The 19379-nt window shown below is 42.8% G+C and overlaps 1 protein-coding gene across 2 annotated transcripts in view; it reads left to right on the top strand.

Annotated features, from left to right (window-relative positions):
* Positions 1 to 19379, top strand: part of LOC132597066 (chondroitin sulfate proteoglycan 4-like) — a 66414-nt gene that overhangs the window by 15100 nt on the left and 31935 nt on the right. For both annotated transcript variants that reach the window (XM_060295775.1, XM_060295774.1), the window contains 3 exons: positions 2001 to 2470; positions 6975 to 7151; positions 18852 to 19050. In XM_060295775.1, coding sequence (XP_060151758.1) covers positions 2216 to 2470; positions 6975 to 7151; positions 18852 to 19050 — 631 coding nt within the window. In that variant the 5' untranslated portion in view covers positions 2001 to 2215. The remainder of the gene's footprint in view (positions 1 to 2000; positions 2471 to 6974; positions 7152 to 18851; positions 19051 to 19379) is intronic.

The raw sequence follows: 19379 nt of genomic DNA, 5'->3' as shown, positions 1-19379 counted from the left end.
GGAACGGCCAGCACTTGTTGACCCTAGCTAATCTCTGTTACCATGACCCCGAGGCAGATTTTGATGATGGGCAGTTGCTCTACACCCGGTGGGGCATCCCGAATGGGGACTTGGTGCAAGCCAGTGACCTGACTCAGAAACTCTACCAGTTCAGGCAAGAAGACCTGCGGGAAGGGCATGTGCTCTTCAGGCATCAGGGCGCAGACTCGGCCCGCTTTGTGCTGTTTGTGACAGATGGCGTCCACTACACATCGTCCCTCCTCGAGGTCAGTGTGTCAGATCTCTGTGTCCGCATAGCCAACAACACAGGACTGCTGGTACAGAGAGGAAAGGACAGCAGCCTCACGACAGCCAACCTCAGTGTCACCACAAACCAAGATGTCAGAACAGACCACGAGATCAAATTCCACATCCCGTGTCCCCCAAAGCATGGCAGAGTGCTGGTCAACAGCTTAGGGCCCGGCTCATTTTCCCTGCATGACTTGAAGCAAGGACGTGTGATTTATAGACACGACGGCAGTGGCAGCTTCGATGTGTTCAACCTGACGGTGAAAGTTAAAGATACATATTTAGAAGTGGGCGTGTACGTGCAAGTGGACTCGGAAAGCCACCAACATCACACCCAAATTCTGCACAGCAAGACCCTTGTGGTTGAAGAAGGAAAACCAGTAAAACTGAGTAGAGGAAGGCTCTTGATTTCTCTCCTGGTATTTGGAATGACTTTGAAAAAATGTAGATGCCATTGAGAAGAAAAGCTAGAAGGTTTCATGATTTTGATACTGCTAATTGTGCTATAGGGAGAAATGGAATATAAATTATCCTAAGCCTCATTTTAAAGCTGTGTGCACGTGATCACACGCGTATGCATGTATGTTTGGTGTAGGATGACCTGAGAAGGAGGACGGAATGTATATATTATAGTAAATGAAGAGGTCATTGCTTTTTTCATTTGTCACGGCAACACTGCCAGTATTTCATTTGGTCTGAGTTACATTTGTAATGCGGTGAAGCCGGGTATAAACGAGTAGGGTAATCTAACAGACATAAAAAGGATCCCTAAAATAGAAGAGGATACTATATTACACAGTTTATTTCCTTAGCTGTGAATGTGGCCTTGTGTAATTTCTTGAAATTGATGGATCAGATTGGCCTAGACCAGTGGAAGGCCAGGGGTGAGACCTCATACCAGAAGCTGCCTGGTTTCCTGAGGCTCCAACTTGGAAGCTTCCAGTAGCACAGCCCTGCTGCTGAGAGTCAGGAGAGAGTAATCTGTGCAGGGTATGGAAACTGTGATTTATGATAATTGGCCACAAATGCAGGCTATTCTGAATCTACCCTCAGGACTGCAAACGAGTTTTCCTGCTTGCTAAATACAGCCGATAACATCAAGTAGAAATGAATTCAAATCAGAAGCAGTTTACTAAATAATGAGTTTTGACTAAGAATACGTGGCCTACCAGCTTTCCTCAATTCTTTTTCAGGATCTTGGAGAGTTAAAGTTTCACCACAAGGGGGTGTATATAGTTCAGTGACTATAAATCAGTAACAATGACAGTTTTGAGATGGATTTTGCTGAATCCGTAAAATTAAATGTATATTGAAAATACTGAACTAGTTTAAAAATAAGCTTTCCTCTAAAGTCTTGCAATTTCAGTGAGTAAGCTGCTATTTCTTCTACCATCTTTTATTCCTTCTCCTTATACCATTTTATTTCTTTCAGCACAACTTTCTGAGTCCTAGGTCTCTTGCCACTGTGAATGATGCCTTGTTAGTACATTAGTAGCTGTTCAAATGTTGCTTTTCCTTTGTGACCAGGGCTGAAATTCAAAATATTAGCATGGTCACCAGAACAGACCGGGGCTTAAACTGTGTATCTGCCTGGATTGTAACCTAAGCCATTTGTGGACGTTAATACAAAACAATTTGGTTCATCAGGGGTCTTGACTCTTTCATGTGTTAATGTTTTTCTTTTTGTCTGTGTGTTGTGAATGTGCACTCAGGCTGGGCATGAAGATGATATTCCGTCAGAGGCAGTGTTCATTGTTAGAACTCCGCCAGTGCATGGATACCTCCAAAGATCTTTATCAGAGGAGGGCAGCTTGGTACAGATGAAAAGTCACCTTTGATTTTTACACAACAGGACATTGATGATGGTTATATCCATTATGTACAGACAACTCCTGACCAACAACAGGACTGTTTTTTACTGGATGTGATGAATGGCTTCCAAGCTGTGAGTAGACTTGAAATCTTGGTGGATATTGTCCCTAAGTGGATTCCTCTGGCGGTACAAAATGTCACAGTCCAGGAAGGTGGTTCCAAAGCACTTCCAGAAGACTACTTCAAAATTCCAAGCAAACATTTTGAGGGACTTGACTGTGAATTCGTTCTACTCAAACCACCAAAACACGGTTATGTTGAAAATTCTCATTTTCCAAGAGTAAAGCTAATGAAATTTACCAGGAAACAGGTAATAGCTCTCAGCGGATACGTTTGGTTTTGGGTATGTTAGATAAGAGAAAAAACTTGACTATTTATCATTTAGATCATGGACTTTCGGGAGTGATGGGACCTTAGAAGGTATCTGGTCCAACCTCCCAACAGATGGAGAAGCCCTTCCACAGTAACCCCATAGAGAGGTCATCTAGTCATTGCTTAAAGATCCTCAGTGATGGAGAACTCACTGCTTCCTGAGATGGGCCCTTCCAGTTTAAAGACACTCCAGTTGTTAGAAGTTTCTTTATGCTGAGCTGCCACTTAGAAACTTCTGCTCCTGGGTCCTGGCTCTGGTAGCTCACAGAACAAATTATACCTCCTTTCATAAAAGCTCTTTAAATATTGAAAGGAAAAATTATCAAAGTCCCTTGAATTTTATCTTCTTTAGGTTAAAGAACTCTAGTTTCTTTAGCTTTTGCTTATATGCTGTAGGTTTCTAGCCCCTGCACCATCCTGGCTGCCCAGTTCTAGAGGAGCTCCACACCATCCCCTCTCAAGGTATAACACCCAGCGATCTAATACAGGCATGCTTTAATCATTAGTGGATGTTTTCATTCATTCATTCCCTTATCAATCAGTGCTTACTCTGTGCTGTGCCCTATGCTAAGCATAGTGCTGTCAGTGGCTGAAATGGCGCAGTCCCTGCAATCAAGCAGCTGGACACAACTGACAATCTGGTGTCCGATAAGCATAAAATAACCAGACTTAACTCTGGGCTGCTATCAGGTTTCTTTGCTTTGGGTTAGAATAGTATTATTGTGATACTTTGCTTTCTTATCATGAATAAAAGAATGATTTCCATCCTTTCTTTTTAAATATTGCAAAGTAGCTTGCAGATCCCCATTATTTCCTTTATAAGTTCCTAGGAATACACACTCTTCAGGTTGGGAACCATGAACAGCTACCTAGCATCTTTGGGTGTCCTTGTCCAGTTCGCTAAGAACCCATGTGTGCTGCTTCATTTTGCTTCTGAGGATTTCACCTCATCAAGTGACTTGAATCCATTTACTAAAAACCTACTCTGTTCAAGTTCCTGTGTGAGGTTACCATGATAAGTAGACATATTCCTTGCCCTCAAGAAATGCTGTGGGGGAATCAGGCACATGAACTTTAATATAAGGCACACGCTTCTTACCTTTCATGGAGCACTTTCACAGTGGTACTACAGGAGTGCAGAATGGTCACATTTGACTCTAACTGAAGCCTTCACAGAGGGAATAAAGTTTAAGCTAGACTTTGAGGAGAGAGAGACAGAGCAAGGACATAACGGAGGTGGAGACGGAAAACAAAGCAACGCAAGCAAAGCAGACTGCAGGGCCAAGGGCGTGGAGGCACTGAAGGGCATGGTTCCTGGGGGCTGCGGAATGGTCCACAAGGCTCTAGCACGGGCAGAGGAGTGCCAGAGGGTGCTTGGGGCCAGACTGCACAGAGCCTTGAGTTACACGTCAACAGGGTTAGACTTAACCAGCTGGTGTTAGGGAGCCATGGGGAGAAGCGGAGATTGCTGAGGGTGGAAAAGACCGTAGAACTCGGTGCTTCTCAACTGGGGACCCAGGGAAGGTGATTCGTTAGTGACTACGTGCAGCCGTCTCTTAATCATAGCTTCCCTCTCAAAGGCTGGACAAACTGTCCGGGATAACCACTTGCTCTCGTGTGAGCTGAATTTAATTCTGTTCACTTCGTGCACTCTGGGTGAGAGACTGAGCACTAACTTTTGGTTCTGTCTTAGCCAATTCATTGTTGTCTGTGCTTTGTAAGAAGTGTATATTTAAGCATGGTTGGTTGAAATCTGTGTCAAGCGTGTGTGTTCCCTGTAGTATCCATGTTATCGTGTAACCTTGTTCACAGTCAAGGCTGTGTGTTCCTGCTCTTCAGATGAGCCCTTTCCACTTTCTCTTCCTTTAGGACTTCTGAGGTCTCTAGGTTTTGAGACATGATCATTTTCACTTACGGTGATAACCTAACAACTCGTGGCTGTAACTTTGAGTGACTCAGAGAAGGAGAGCGCTTGGCCATTTTTGCCCTTCATTCATTCAGCAGTAGTTTTTGAGTGTCCATTATGTGTCAGGTATCCTAGTTCTAAGTACTGCGGATAAAGCAGTGAACTAACCCAGCAATAATCCCTGTCCTTATGGATCCTTTCTCCTAGTGGGGGAAACAAGGAGGCAGAGAGAGAGAATAAATAAAATAAATAAGTGAATTTATATAAATAAGATAGTTGAACCAAGGTTAGTGCTATGGAGAAAAATAAACCAGGAAAGGGAGATAGAATATGCTGGGGACTTGAGTGGTGTGTGTGTGTGTGTGTGTGTGTGTGTGTGTGTGTTAATGTTCAGGTTCAAATAAGGTGGTCGGGGGGACCCCGCTGAGAAGGCAGCATTGAGCAGAGACCTGGAGGAGGTGATGGATAGTGAGCTCGGTGGGTATAGAGGAAGAGCATTCAGGCAGAGGGACGAGCAAACAAACAGCACTGTGAGGGGAATAGTGTGACTAGAGCTGCACACGCGGTGGGCAGGAGGTGAGGTTAGGGAGGTCCAGCATGGGAGGGCTTTCGACTTCACCTTTGACCCTGAGTAATGGGAGCGAGAGGATGTAAACAGAGAGGGGACGTAATATACCCTGAACATGACTGATGACAGGGGGCCAAACACTTTTTTTTTTTTTTTTTTGCGGTACGCGGGCCTCTCACTGTTGTGGACTCTCCCGTTGCGGAGCACAGGCTCCGGACGCGCAGGCTCAGCGGCCATGCTCACGGGCCCAGCCGCTCCGCGGCATGTGGGATCTTCCCGGACCGGGGCATGAACCCGCGTCCCCTGCATCGGCAGGCGGACTCCCAACCACTGCGCCACCAGGGAAGCCCAAACACTTTTTAATCTTCTAAGATTTTCTACAAGTTTGTTATCTACTTTAATTTCAAATCAGCAGATGTTTTTCTAGTATTAGAACGAGGAATAGACAAATTCCCACCAAACCTCTTTGCCTTTAGATTAATACCTACTAACTGATAGTTTAAACAGTAACGTGGGGGGGGGGGTACCACTTCATTGAGGAAATGATGTGTTTCTCCAGGAGAGATAGGAAAAGGTGACTGCTATTTAAATGCTATCTTCCTAAAGCATATTAGGTTAGAATTTCTCCTGTCCTCTGATGAGTGCCATCTTCCACATTTGTTTTCCAATAGCTTAAAGCAGAATGTTCCAGGAACATGTGGTCAGGCCTACGGTCTGGAATTCCTCTTCCCACGGAACTCCAAAGAAATTCTCATGCACCTGTGTTCAAGTGACCACAACATTCCCCTGAGACTGTTCATGAACTTTTCAACTCTTGTCAGAAACACCTCTGAGAGATCAAAAGTCTTTGCTCAAAGGAAGTGCGCCATAGGACTGGGCAAAGTTGAACTGTTAAAAATGTTGGCTCTATTTTATCAAAACAAACACAACCCCAGAGACTTTCTGAGAAGTTCAACTACTCCTGTCGGGCTTTAGAAGTTCTCTTCTGTTGTATTTTTGGGTCACATATTCACTGAAGCCAAGTTCCCTCTAGCTTTAAAATTCTTCTTGTCTCTGATTTCAATGCTGAGCTCTTCCGTATTTCCATCAGAGCCTTAAAGACATGGAAGGCATTCTGATCAAATCAGTGGCTATCACAAATCCAAGAGGAATTTCAGAATGGAAATTAGAAAGATGAAATCTATCAGGGATAAAAAATTAATATTTGCATTTTGGTTATTACAGTGAGAGAAATCTGGCTTGACAGAATAATTCAGTTCCAATATATTTCATTATACTCTGTCCTCAGGAGATGTATGATAGCTAGTTATGGGTAGCATCTGTTAAGAGATACACCAGAAATGATTGTATTTTGAAGGAGGAGGGGCAGGGTTAGGAGGTAGCAGGTGTAACCTTGCATACGAAGAGCAGTTAAGGGAATGATGCATGCTTAGCTCAGAAAAGAGAAGTTTGGGGAAACTTAATAGTTGCCCTGGTCCATATGTCTCCAAAGAGCAGAAATCCAATCAGTGGGTGAAAACTTCAGAGCGTAAATCCGACATTCTGAATTGTCCAATAAAACAATCCACAACTTCAAAAATTAGTCACTCTAAATAAGTAGAGTCTGAATTTTAATGGGTATTGCTCCATTGGAAGAAAGGGTGGAGTATGTCACTTACAACACATTTTAGGGTTAGAAATAGCCTTTGACCTCAGGTCTTCTGATAACCAGTCCAGCATTCTCTTTACTACCCCACATTGCTTGATCACTCTGCCCCTCATGAAACTTATTTCTGGGATGCAACACTGCTTCATAAAAATTATACCATCCATCATAATTTGCACTCTGATTGTCAGAATCATACTTCATGGGATGAACACATGCTTCTGTGTTTTAGATATAAAAAAATCAGGATTTCTTTTAAAGCATTTTTTCATATTTTTAAATTATATTTCAGTAGTTTGGTGATATTTTGTTGTTGGTTACAGGTAGAAAATGAATTGATTTCCTATGTTCATGATGATAGTGAGGACCTTCTTGACAATTTCACCATCTTTGCAAATAGCTCAGAGCTTGGAAAACAGAGTTTGCCTCAAACTCTTTCTGTGACTGTCGAATCAGTAAATGATGAGGCTCCAGTAATAACAACCAATAAAATCCTCCAGGTAAGTGCTCCATGCTTCTGGATTTATCATAATAACATAGAACTACCAATTTGATTTTCTTTTGTGGTATTTCTACTATTAAATAATAAGATATATGACTACGTATGTATACTTGGCATATTCCTCCTGGTTTTAAATAAATGCTAGTTATTACCAAGACATTCTGTTGGTTACGGCTTGTGCTGTTCGAACCCAGTAATCTTAAATGCTGTTTTCTAAGTGGCAAAGGATCTAGACCACCAAGCTACAAGATGGTGCAGCACACCCGTGATGTCTGGCTGGTGGTCGACACAAAGAGAAAAAGAGTCTTTGGTGAGAGTGGTGGCCAGGTAGGTGACAGGGAGGGACAGGAAGAAAGCAAGGAGAACAACAAAGAAATGAGGAACTGTAAGCCTTTGACCTTAATTATAAAACACCCCAGCACCAACTAAATTATTGTGCAGGCATACTCAGGAGCCCACCAGGGGCTAATCAAACTAGAAAATTTTACATTGTTAAAAATCACTGGAGTTTTTTTTTTTTAATTAAAAAAAATTTTTTTTTGGTTGCGTTGGGTCTTCATTGCTGAGTGCGGGCTTTCTCTAGTTGCAGAGAGCGGAGGCTACTCTTCGTTGCGATGCGCGGGCTTCTCATTGCCGTGACTTCTCTTGTTGCGGAGCACGGGCTCTAGGGTGCGCGGGCTTCAGCAGTTGTGGCACGTGAGCTCAGTAGTCGTGGCTTGAGGGCTCAGTAGTTGTGGCTCACAGGCTTAGTTGCTCCGCAGCATGTGGGATCTTCCTGGACCAGGGATCAAACCTGTGTCCCCTGCATTGGCAGGTGGATTCTTAACCACTGCGCCACCAGGGAAGTCCCAATCACTGGAGTTTTTAAAATCTGTTTTTATTTGCTCAAAATAATTAGATCTCGGAATAGGCTTTTTAGTGCTTTTAGTTATATTACAGCTCGGTTTGTTATGCAGCCTCTACATTTTCAGGGAAAAATTAGTGGTGTTTGGACCTTTGGAACTTGTCTCTTTATCTTTTAGTTTACTTCACAGTCATTACCCAGGTAGCCTGGGGATGGTGTGTTCCAGCTGGTCAACCTCGTGGGCTGCCCCCTGCTGTTTTCAGCTGCCTTTCTTCCTCTCCTCACACTTATTCTTGTATTAATACCTATTGACTCACTCTCAGCAAAGCGATCTAAGAAGTAGGCTGCAGGCCAGTGTGATGAATTGTAGGTGTCAGTTATTATTAAACACAGTTATAAAAGTTTACATTTTTTACTGAGTAGAGTACTGGACATCTTCCATATTGGTGTCGTTTTCACAGCCCTACAAAGGAACTGCTGTGATTATTAACCTCGTTATAGATGGGAGCACTGAGGCCCCAGGCTGTCACAAGGGAAGGTGTGGATTTGAAGCCGAGTGTGCCCAAGTCTGACCCTCTTGCCACTGTGCTCTGCCACTTCCCCCATTACCTGTGACTGACTCAAGCTCTCTCAGTGCCTCTGTGTGATCAGGGCTGTCTTATTAGGAAGAAAAAGTCTCCAGAGCTGTCGTGCCCTTTGTTTCTACTAAAGTGGACTTAAGGGAATAGGTCTGCAGCAGTCGTACTGACATCTGTGTGTTTGCCCAGGAGCCTCGGCAGAGGATTTGGGCATTTTGCTGCATGATGCAGAACTGCAGGATGAGAGAGATCCGGGGGGAAGGACCTAGGATCTAGAAAGATATGGGAGAAGAGCTGGAGTTGGCAGAGGGAGAGGAAGAACAAAGAATTAGGTAGTGAACTCTCAGGCTTCTTTATGGAAAGGAATTGAAGCCCCACTGTGGGCTTGGAGGTACCATGGATTGTAAGATGCACCATCAACTTAATAATAGCTTTATTGTATTTAAATGTACCTGTCAATTTAAGATGTTCAGAACATTGAATTGTAAGGAGAAAAAAGTGTAACCTAGACTCTGTTTCTGTCTTCCCTTAAAATTAGGGAAATACAGTCTACCAGGAACCTTGAACTTGCTCAGGCAGTCTGCCCCGACCTCTTCCCCCATCCTTGATACCAGAGTGTTTCTCTCAAGAGAAAAAGGAAGAATAGCCCGGAGTAGGAGCCATTTCCTTTTTTCCTATCTTCTTCCCTAGATAGCCTGGATCCAGGCCAGGAAGGGTACAACTTTTGAGGGATGTGGTCATTTGACACTGGCCCTTTCTGAGCTTATTCGTTTATTTATCGAGTAAGAAATTCATTTCTGTTTTGAAAGTTCTGGATTAAAGTTAGGAGACCAGAGTTTAAGGCTTGTAAACTGCCCAATTTAAGCAAAATTTCTCTGGGTCTCACCTTCCTCAATAGCAAAACCATAAGCAGGTTGCAGGGTAGGGTGTGTGAGTGTGTATGTATATGTGTGTGTGTGTGCGTATGTGTCTGTATGTGTGTGTGTTTTCCTTGGTCATCTGTCAGTCCTTCCCAGTTCTAATACCCTGTGGTTTTTATGACTGTAAACCTTGCTTGACACTCTCTGGGTGAAGCTGCGCTTAGACGGATGGAGGGAGTGTTGAGCCTTTTTCTATTGGATGGACGTACTCTGGTATACACTGGGGGAACCTTTTCTCTTTGACTGAGAAACATATGAATAGTTTTGGTTTTAAAGTCCGTGTGTCTAAAATCTGGAGGTGACTAGGTACTACGGTAGGATATATTAACTAGTCATGTAAACATGTAGAAACAGTTTTGGTAGGATTTGCTTGATTGTTTTAAAATGGAAGAGATCTCAAGAATTTGTTTCTTCAGTTGTAGATAATGGTCATGGTGCTCTATCAATGAAAATCTTTCTACATCAAGAAAGACTTAGGCTCATTTGCCAAAATGAGTTTTTCTTTTTTTGAATTATGACTGTTGTGAATAGAGGCTTTCTAGATTTCACTGATTCCAGCCATCCGGTACAGAACGTAGTACTAGGGCTCCTTAAGCAAAGGCATGTTACCCCCTCTGGGAATCCTGGCTGGACTCTGGCTCCCCACGCTTCTAGATGTGCTGCTCTGTTAGATGCTTCCCTGGCCACGCCAGCAGAAAGAGCACCAGGCCATCCTCTGTCCCTTGACCCTGCTTTATTCTCCTTTGTAGTAAACAAATAAACAATCTATTGTTTGTCACCTCCCATAAACGTAAGCTCCATTGGGAAGGGACTTTGCTGTCCTTTTCCTATGCTGCCCTCAGTGCCTGGCACAGTGCCAGGCCTGTAGTAGGGGCAATAAATTTTGAATGTCTAAGTGCCCTGTGGAGCTTATGTCGAGTGGAGAAGACAATAAAAGTATGTGATAAATAGAGTGATGATCTGCTGTATTTTTCTGCAGAGTATTTAAGGGGACAGAGAGTGATGGGGTTAGAGAATGCTGACCTTGCAGAGAGATTGGAGTGAGAGAGGATCTCTTCATGGAAGGGATGTTTGCATGGAGCCCTGTGTGTCAGGGGTCCCCAAGCCCTCTCCAGGTTTGCTCGTTAGCAAGGACTCATAGAACTCAGCATATAGTCAAACTCATGGCTAAGATTTATTACAGTGAGAGATAAGAAGCAAAATCTGCACAGGGAAAAGGCATGTGGGGTGAAGTCCAGAGGAAAGTCGGTCAGGCTATAAGAGTCCTCTTCCAGTGACGTCACACAGGATGCACTGAATTCCACCAGCAGCAAGTTGTGACAATGCGTGGGAAGTGTTGTCTACCAGGGAAGATCATTAGATCCTGAGCACCCAATATGTTTACTGGGGGCTGGTCAGGTAGGCGCCCTCTGCCTAGTATGACCCAAAGTCCCGGATTCCTAGAAGGAAAGCAGGAGTCCTGCACCAACCACATTGTTTGTGCTGTTTAGATACAGTGAGCCATTCTTATTATTTAGGGAAAGTTTTATATCAGTACAGAAAACTGTTTAACCATCGAGTTCCCAGATGCTTGATGCCAGCCAAGTGCCAACTTGCATGCAGGACTTTCTAAGGAAAGGCAGTCTTAAGCCTGCTTTGTTACCTCTTTTTCTGAATAAGGGCCGGTGTAGGGTTGCTCGTGTGGGGGAGTGAGGAACCATATGAATGTCTGAGGCAAGAGCATTCCCAGCAAAGGGATAATCCAGGGAGTCTGTAGCAGGTTTGGCGTATTTGAGGACATGAGAAGCTCAGAGTGGCCAGAGCAGATGGAGGGAGGAGAGTGGTCAGACATTAGGTTCCATGGTGAGAGCTGGTTTCTGGGCATAAGGACCCCCTACACTAGACCGTTTCATTCCACTGGGCTTCTAGAGGTGAGGAAGGGGAAGTGGACCAGCATTTATCGAGCCTCTGCTGTGAGCCAGGCTCACTTCAAAAAGCATCACATGTGACTTCTCATTCAATTCTCTCACAACCCTTGACATAGAATGAGGACTATAGTAGACGTGGGGCACAGAAAGGCTAAGTCCCTTGGTCAAGGTCATACAATTAGTAAGAGAGTGAGTTTTAAGCCCAGGTAGTCTGAGCAGAGTCCACTCTGCTATCCACAATGAGAATGATCTGGAAGTGTTTTAAAACTCCAGGTTGCAAACTATTAATAGACTGTGAAATTAACTGAGTGGATCAGAACCAACATTTAAAAAACAAATTAGATAGAATAAAACAGAATAGAACAGGTAGCATCAGAATGCACTGTGTGTAGTGAGGGCAGAATTGTTATATGAAACTTTTGCGTCATCTGAAACACACACACATATCCATATATGCGTATGAGTAATAGGTTGTTTTGTAAAAAGTATTCCTTACTTTGGGTGTTAATCAGAGAACATTGTATGCCACTGATCTAGCAAAGCTAGATGTTTTTATATGGATAAATCACTTTTTAAAATGACTCTTCCTGTTTCTAGGAACACCTGAGCTTTTACAGGTTGAGTAAAGTCCTAGGAGTTCATTTTCGGAAACTATTTAGCAGGGCACCTAGAAACGTGTACTGGAAGGTTATAACAGAGTTAATGCAGGCTGTAACAACCGCCTCCCCTCTATACCCCTTCATCAGGGTACTTTACCACATGCCAGAGGTCTCTGTGTTTAGGGGAGGCGCGCAGATTGCCGTCCTCAGCTTTGAAGTCTCCCTGTGAGTACCCATCATCATAGGGCTGCTGGCCAGGGTAGCCCTGCCTGCCCATTCCCTGCCCATCTGCCTTGCTCTGTCCAGCAGGAAAGGACGGACCAGGTATATTGTCTGCAAACCTCGCTGATTCGCTTTAGGTACTGCTCTTATGGCCCAAAGTCATGTTGAGGAGGGCAAATACAGAAAAGGAAGAACATAAATTATAAAATTTTAAATATTCGAAGAAAAAGGGATGTAGACCAGGGTATATAATTACAACATTGCTTTCCTGTTATATATAGCATAATGTGAATGGAATTGGTTTAAGGATTTTAGAAGAAGGAAATCTTATGCACTAAAATTTTATGATATAACTACAGTGTCTATTACCAATCTCAGCGTAATTTAGACCTGATGAAAAAGAGCCAAGAGACAGTCAGGAATTGGTTTTGCTGATTTCAAGAGCCTGTATTGGCAGTTTATGACATCTAAGATATTCTTTACTTTATTTGCCCCTAATTTTTTTTATTGGAGTATGATATCTCTATCATATCCATGAGAATGTGTAATAACAATGGCAAATGAACACAGAAAACTTCCTGGAAAAACTGTGTGTGTTGAACATAATGCAAGTTATTCTCACAAATGGATAACTGTTTATACAAAAGAACTGCCACACATTAGGCTTGTTAACCTTCTGAAAACTAATGTATAAAGAGTATGCATTTCATGAAAATAGCAGAGTACATTTTCCAACAAACAGATAATTTCTCCAAAGCTACAGTTACTAGTTACTTCTTTCCAGGCAGAAGTTTCAAATGTAGGGGATTATTTCAGACAGTGATTTTTCTTCTTCTAGATTTCAGAGCATAGCAAACAGTAATAACAACTATCATTTACATAATCTTAATGGTAGCTAATTCTTACCTAGCACTTACTCTGTTTCTGGCATTGTTCTAAGCATTTTATATTTATTTACTCATTTAATCTTCAACAACTCTATGGAATATCATTTCTATTTTAAGGATGAGGAATCTGACGCACAGAGAGGCTCAGACATCTGCCCAAGGTCAGTACTGGAAGAGCTGCTGGTAGACAGTAAGTGGCAGAGCTGGAATGCAAGTTTCTGCTCATAACCGTGATGCTCTACTATCTCTTCCTTCATTGTTATGGTTAAGAAGCCCAAGGACCTGGTGAGGTAGATAAAGCAAGTATTGCTGTTATTTCCATTTTAAAGAAGAGAGAAAGCTTCAGAAGTTAACTGACTTGCCCAAAATAACTAAGTTAGACAGTGGCAGAGTCTGGGGCAAAAACAATCCTAAATATGAATTAATAAGTCCTCTGTATTATGTAGGGTTCTCCAGAGAAACAGAACCAATAGGGTGTGTGTGTGTGTGTTTATTTATTTGTTTGTTTGTTTACTATAAGGAATTCGCTTATGTGATCATGAGGGCTGGCAAGTCCCAAGATCTGTAGGGTGAGTGGGCAAGCTGGAGACGTAGGAGAGCCGATGGTGTAGTTCCCATATAAAGGCTGCCAGGAAGAGCCAGTGTCCCAATTCAAAGGCAGTCAGGCAGGAAAGGATTCTCTTTACTGCCCTGACCCTAGGGAAGGATCAGTCCTTTTGTTCCATTCAGGCTTTCAGCTGATTGGTGAGGCCCACCCACCTGAGGGAGGACAATCTGTGTTACTCAACCCATTTAAATGTTAATCTCATCCAAAAACATTCTCATAGAAACACCCAGAATAATATTTGACCAAAGAGCTGGGTACCCTGTGGCCCAGTCAAGGTGACACATAAAATTAACCATCATAGTCTTCAGATTCTCTGGTGTCTTTGACTTTCTTTCTTTCTTTTTTTTTTTAATAAATTTATTGATTTTTATTTATTTATTTTTGGCTGTGTTGGGTCTTCGTTGGTGCACGCGGGCTTTCTCTAGTTGCGGCGAGCAGGGGCTACTCTTTGTTGCAGTGCGCGGGCTTCTCATTGCAGTGGCTTCTCTCCTTGTGGAGCACGGGTTCTAGGCACGTGGGCTTCAGTAGTTGTGGCACGTGGGCTCAGTAGCTGCGGCTTATGGGCTCTAGAGCACAGGCTCAGTAGTTGTGGTGCACGGGCTTAGTTGCTCTGTGGCATGTGGGACCTTCCCGGACCAGGGATCGAACCCGTGTTCCCTGCATCGGCAGGCGGATTCTCAACCCCTGCGCCACCAGGCTTTGACTTTCAAACAACGTTTTCTCAAGACCTTCAGACTATCCCACATGACTGCTCACTCTCCTTACTTGTCATTGGAGCTTAGAGGAGAGGGCATGAAGGGTCATCTGCAGTCTACCTGCGAGAAGGAAGTGGGAGGATAGGGTCAGAGCTGCTAATAGCATCTCAGACTCTGGATGGGAATTCAGAGGCAGAAATCTAACGTTAACCCATCAGTCCCATCATTTCAAGTGTACTGAAAGTATTTTAACAAATTGCCTTAAGTCACAGGACTTGTGGCTGGCTGATCATGGCCATTCAGTGGTACAGGAGATCATTCCTGTCATGACCAGCTGGAGTTAGGAATTGGAGTTAGACCACATCAGGTAAATCCTTTGCATTTTACTCTCAGAAATATGTTCTCCTGAACATACTCTCTTTCGTACTCAAGCATGACCAGTGATTTTCGTGCATACCCGATAAAATGTATTGGTGTCCACAAGGGGGCTTCATTTTTCAACTTTTGCTTTCAGTGATACTGTACATTTTGTTTTATTATTGTTGCTGTTCATACCAGAAATAGAACTGTTTGCTTGTTTCCGATAAGCACTTGCCATCACTGAAAAGAGCTTTGAGAGCTAGGGACAGCGGAAGAATGCAGGCAGCAAAGTCTGAGCCGGTGACTTGGAGGCCTGAAGGCCTGAAGGGGTCAAATAGTGGGCTAGTCAGTTCACAAATATTTCACATCTCTCATATGAAACTCAAAACAAAGGTCTGGGTTTTTAAATATTAAAAGCATAATTTGGATATATTGGATCATAATTTTTCTAAATCTCACTAACCTCCTGTTTAAGTTAAAGGCAAATTAAAAAATATATCATTCCAGGTTCAAGTGTTAATTTTTTCAGATATTACCTCCTTAAACCATAATTTCTTGGGCTTTGGGTCACGTTGAAATCTGAATTCAAGTTTGGAGTCTTTGTTTTTCTTGTCCCCACCCATTTGAAGTTTCCATTACCAAGGACTAGGCATTAAATCAGGCCTCACCGAAAGCCATGGGACTTTTAATTGAACTAAATTTGGTTTGAGTGGAAGTGGAGACCTGAGGTTACTAGCTCTTGTTTTCAGTGGCAGGTTTTACATTTGTTTTGGAAGATGGTGTATTCCAGAGGCAAGAGGAGCAAGAGCAGTGTTTCGCAGAAGAGTAACTACAGTGGAAAACATGCTTCATCCAGCTTTCGGATGCATGGTGTCGGAAAAAATGAGTATCTACGAGTCATGGGAAGAGAAATGGCAGTACATTTCCAAATCAGTTCAAGTTCCTGAAAAAATGAGAATAAAATACACAGATGGATTTAAAAATGTGAAAAGTGAAAAACTAGAATGATTGGACTTGGAATTTTGTTAAGCAGTCCAACTTGTGTATTTTATAGAAACTGTAGGCTTTCCATGGATTAACTGAAGACCAAAACTTTATAATTTGAACATTAGGTTGATTAACATTTCTGGTAGCTATTAAAAAATTGATGTCCTTAGAGTTTAGGGCTGAAAAATCCTCAGTGGGCATATTCCAGATGCCAAGATATAGGAGCATCCGTTGACAACAGAATCATTAAATGGATAAACTGTTTACCTCAAATTATGGAGGAATGCTGTGGAATTAAACAAAATGCACAGGACATATTATAGAATAGCCCATTTATGGTTACCAAGGGGAAAGGGATGGGAAAGGGATAAATTAGGAGTATGTGATTAACAGACACACACTACTACATGTAAAATAGATAAGCAACAAGGATTTACTGTGTAGCACAGGGAACTATATTCTGTATCTTGTAATAACCTATAGTGGAAAATAATCTGAAAAAATATATATATAACTGAATCACTTTGCTGTACATCTGAAATTAAGTTAATATTGTAAATCAACTATATTCCAATTAAAAAAAAGTTAAAAAAAAGAATAGCCTTAAAAGTGGTAATCAGGGTCTTCCCTGGTGGTCCAGTGGTTAAGAATCTGCCTTCCAATGCAGGGGACATGGGTTTGATCCCTGGTCAGGGAACTAAGATCCCACACGCCGCGGGACAACTAAGGCCACGTGCCACAACTAGAGAGCCTGCACGCCGCAGCTAGAGAGAAGCCCGTGCGCCGCAACTAAGACCCAACACAGCCAAATAAATAAATATTAAAAAAAAGAAAGTGGTAGTCATTAAACTCCAAATGACTTTTAAGTAATGTGAAGGAATCACATCTATCCTCAGAGCCAAACCTGATGAAGAAGATGGGCAACATAAAGGTAATATTTATTGAATGCTTACTATGTGCCAGATAAAGCTTTTCCGAAGCACTTGCAGATCTTCACTTACTCATTATACATAATAATCCTATTATTCCTAGTTCACTATTGAGGAAATTGAGGCACAGAGAAATTGAGAAATGTGCCCAGGGCTTCATAGGTGAAGTGGCATATCATGTCTGGTAGGTAAATGTAGGGATCCTATGTACTTTCTAATCTCCCTATCTCAAATTCCATTTAGTTACAGGTAAGTTATTTTATAAACTGCCTTTTCTACTGAGAAGAACAGCCCCTTAGACCAGAGCGATTACCTAGTAAATTGCTTAGGATTGAATTTTTAAGCAAGTTGGTAACAAGCGTAGAAGATGATCAGTGTCTAGTCAGAGAGCAAAGAATGACACATGAGCTTGGGAATGGGCACAGAATTTCTGGGGGGAGGACGTTTATAAATACAGAGAGAAATGAGAAAATCTAGTTAGTGATAAAGCCGCCATCTTTAGTTTTGGTGAAATATCACGTGACTGCAGGATTAGAGAAACTCGAAACAGCCTAATTCCATCAGACCTGGTGTGACGTCTCAGCACTTTAGACTGAGCATGTTCAAAACCGAACTCCTGTTCTTACTGCCAGATACACTTCCCCCGCAGCTGCCCTCGTTTCGGCTGACGGTGACTCCATCCTTCTAGCTGCTGAGACCCAAACCAGGTTCTTCTCACCGCCTTTCCTTCCTCTGCCCCTCACCACACCTAGCTCGTCAGAAACTGTTGGCTCTGTGGCCAACACACACCCAGAATTTCCCTGCTTCTTACCTCCTCTCCAACTCCCCCCATCTCTTCTTTCATCTCTCTCCAGGATCATTGCAGTCGCCTCCTAACTGTCGTCCTCCTTTTACCCTTGGCCTTCCAGAGTCTGTCCTTGACACAGAAGCCACAGGGATCTGTTAAGACCTAAGCCAGACCAAGTTACACCTCACCTAAAGCCCCACGATGATCCCCTGTTGCACTCAAGTGAAGCCCATGCTCTTCTGGTGGCCTTCAAGGGCCTGTGGGATTTGACCTTCCAGGCTGTGTTTGACCCGCCGCCTCCTACCCTTCATCTTGCTTGTTCTGGTCCCACCACCCTGACCTCTTTGCTCCTCCTCAGACAGCTGAGGGCTGCTCCCACCATAGGGCTGTTCTCTCTGCCTCATGTTCTTCCCCACACGCCCACGGGGCTCCCCGCTCGCCTCCTTCCACGTTTCCTCCGAATAGCCTCCTATCTAACACTCTCCCACTCCTGAGCGCCTCATTTTGCTTCATTTAAAGTTTTTTTCACAGTGCCTGTGACCCTCTAACAGACTATGTAATTCATTTCTTCATTATTTCTCTTCTTTGTTTCCCTGTATTCCCTTCTGCTCTCCTGCTGGAATGTATGCTCCACAAGGACAAGACTCTGTTTTAGTGATGTATTGCAAACCCCAGAACATTGCCTGGAATGTAGTAGATGCTCAAAAAATGATGCATTGTTGAATAATGGGAATATTTTAAATGTAAAGATTTTAAATGTAACTGGAAAAATAGAGACTGTTACTCAGAAAGAATTGCAATGAGCTACCAGCACAGCAAACATTATAAGGCCGTAGGGACCAGATATTTGTTTTCCTGCAAGACAGGTAGGATAAAGGAGAATAATAAAGAATGTGCAGTGTGTGCTTTGCCCTCAAATATTTAAAAGCTGATGAAATCATTCGCTTCTTAATGAATAGAAATCCTTAAGTCGACCCTTGAGGTAGGTTCTGTGATTGAGATTCCACACAGAGTGTTAGCACATGCCAGCCACACAGAAGGTACTTAGTAACCATCAGCTTTTATTGCTTTTATACTTTATATAAATGCATATGCAGTTTAAATAATTAATTTTGAATAAATAACGATGAATCCTATTTTTTATTGAAACCTCATAAACCTTATAAATCTAAACACTACAACATGCTCTGCATTTCATCTGGCATTTAATTATCTGTCTGTTTTGAATTAAGAATCTTCATGCTTTAAAAACTCGGTGAATGGCTTCAGTTTTTAAATCTTTGTGCAAGGGGCCAGGGTCTCATAGCTGTTCAGTTTACTAGGGTTATATGGTTGGAATTGGTCCTTTCAAGATCTGTGATTCTCTTCTTTTTAAGGTGTGGGTGAATTCTGTCACTGAGATTACCAGCGGTGAGCTCTGTGCAGAAGATGGGGACTCCTCCCCGCAGGACCTTGCCTACTTGGTCTCTCCACCCAGCAATGGGCATTTGGCTCTCAAGTCCTTTCCTGGCCTAAGCATGCAGAACTTCACCCAGGCTCAAATCAGTGAGGGTCAGCTAGTGTTTGTACACACTGGTATGTCACTGAGAAAAACAACGTGAAACTAAAATGTGTTTCAATCAGAGGTTAACATGTAGTCAAACCTAATAGCTGCTGAAGGAAAACCACAAGCCATCTAAAAACTTTGCAAACTCTATAATTTTTTAAAAAGTGACACAGTTTGGTGAGGTCCATAATGGCAAACATTAGAGGGTACCTGTAACTCACACGTGGCTTACTCACACTGTCGTGTAAGGCCTGCGCTCATATATATGCTTCTCAGAGAGCCTTTTCCTGACCACACAGTAAAATAGCGTCTCTTCCGTCACCCACTATCCCTTACCCTGGCTACCTGACATTGCAGT

Source organism: Globicephala melas, chromosome 3, assembly GCF_963455315.2.
Source record: "Globicephala melas chromosome 3, mGloMel1.2, whole genome shotgun sequence".
In the NCBI taxonomy this organism is placed as follows: Eukaryota; Metazoa; Chordata; class Mammalia; order Artiodactyla; family Delphinidae; genus Globicephala; species Globicephala melas.
The sequence above is the reverse complement of the archived record's forward strand: the minus strand, read 5'-3'. Positions and strand labels throughout refer to the sequence as shown.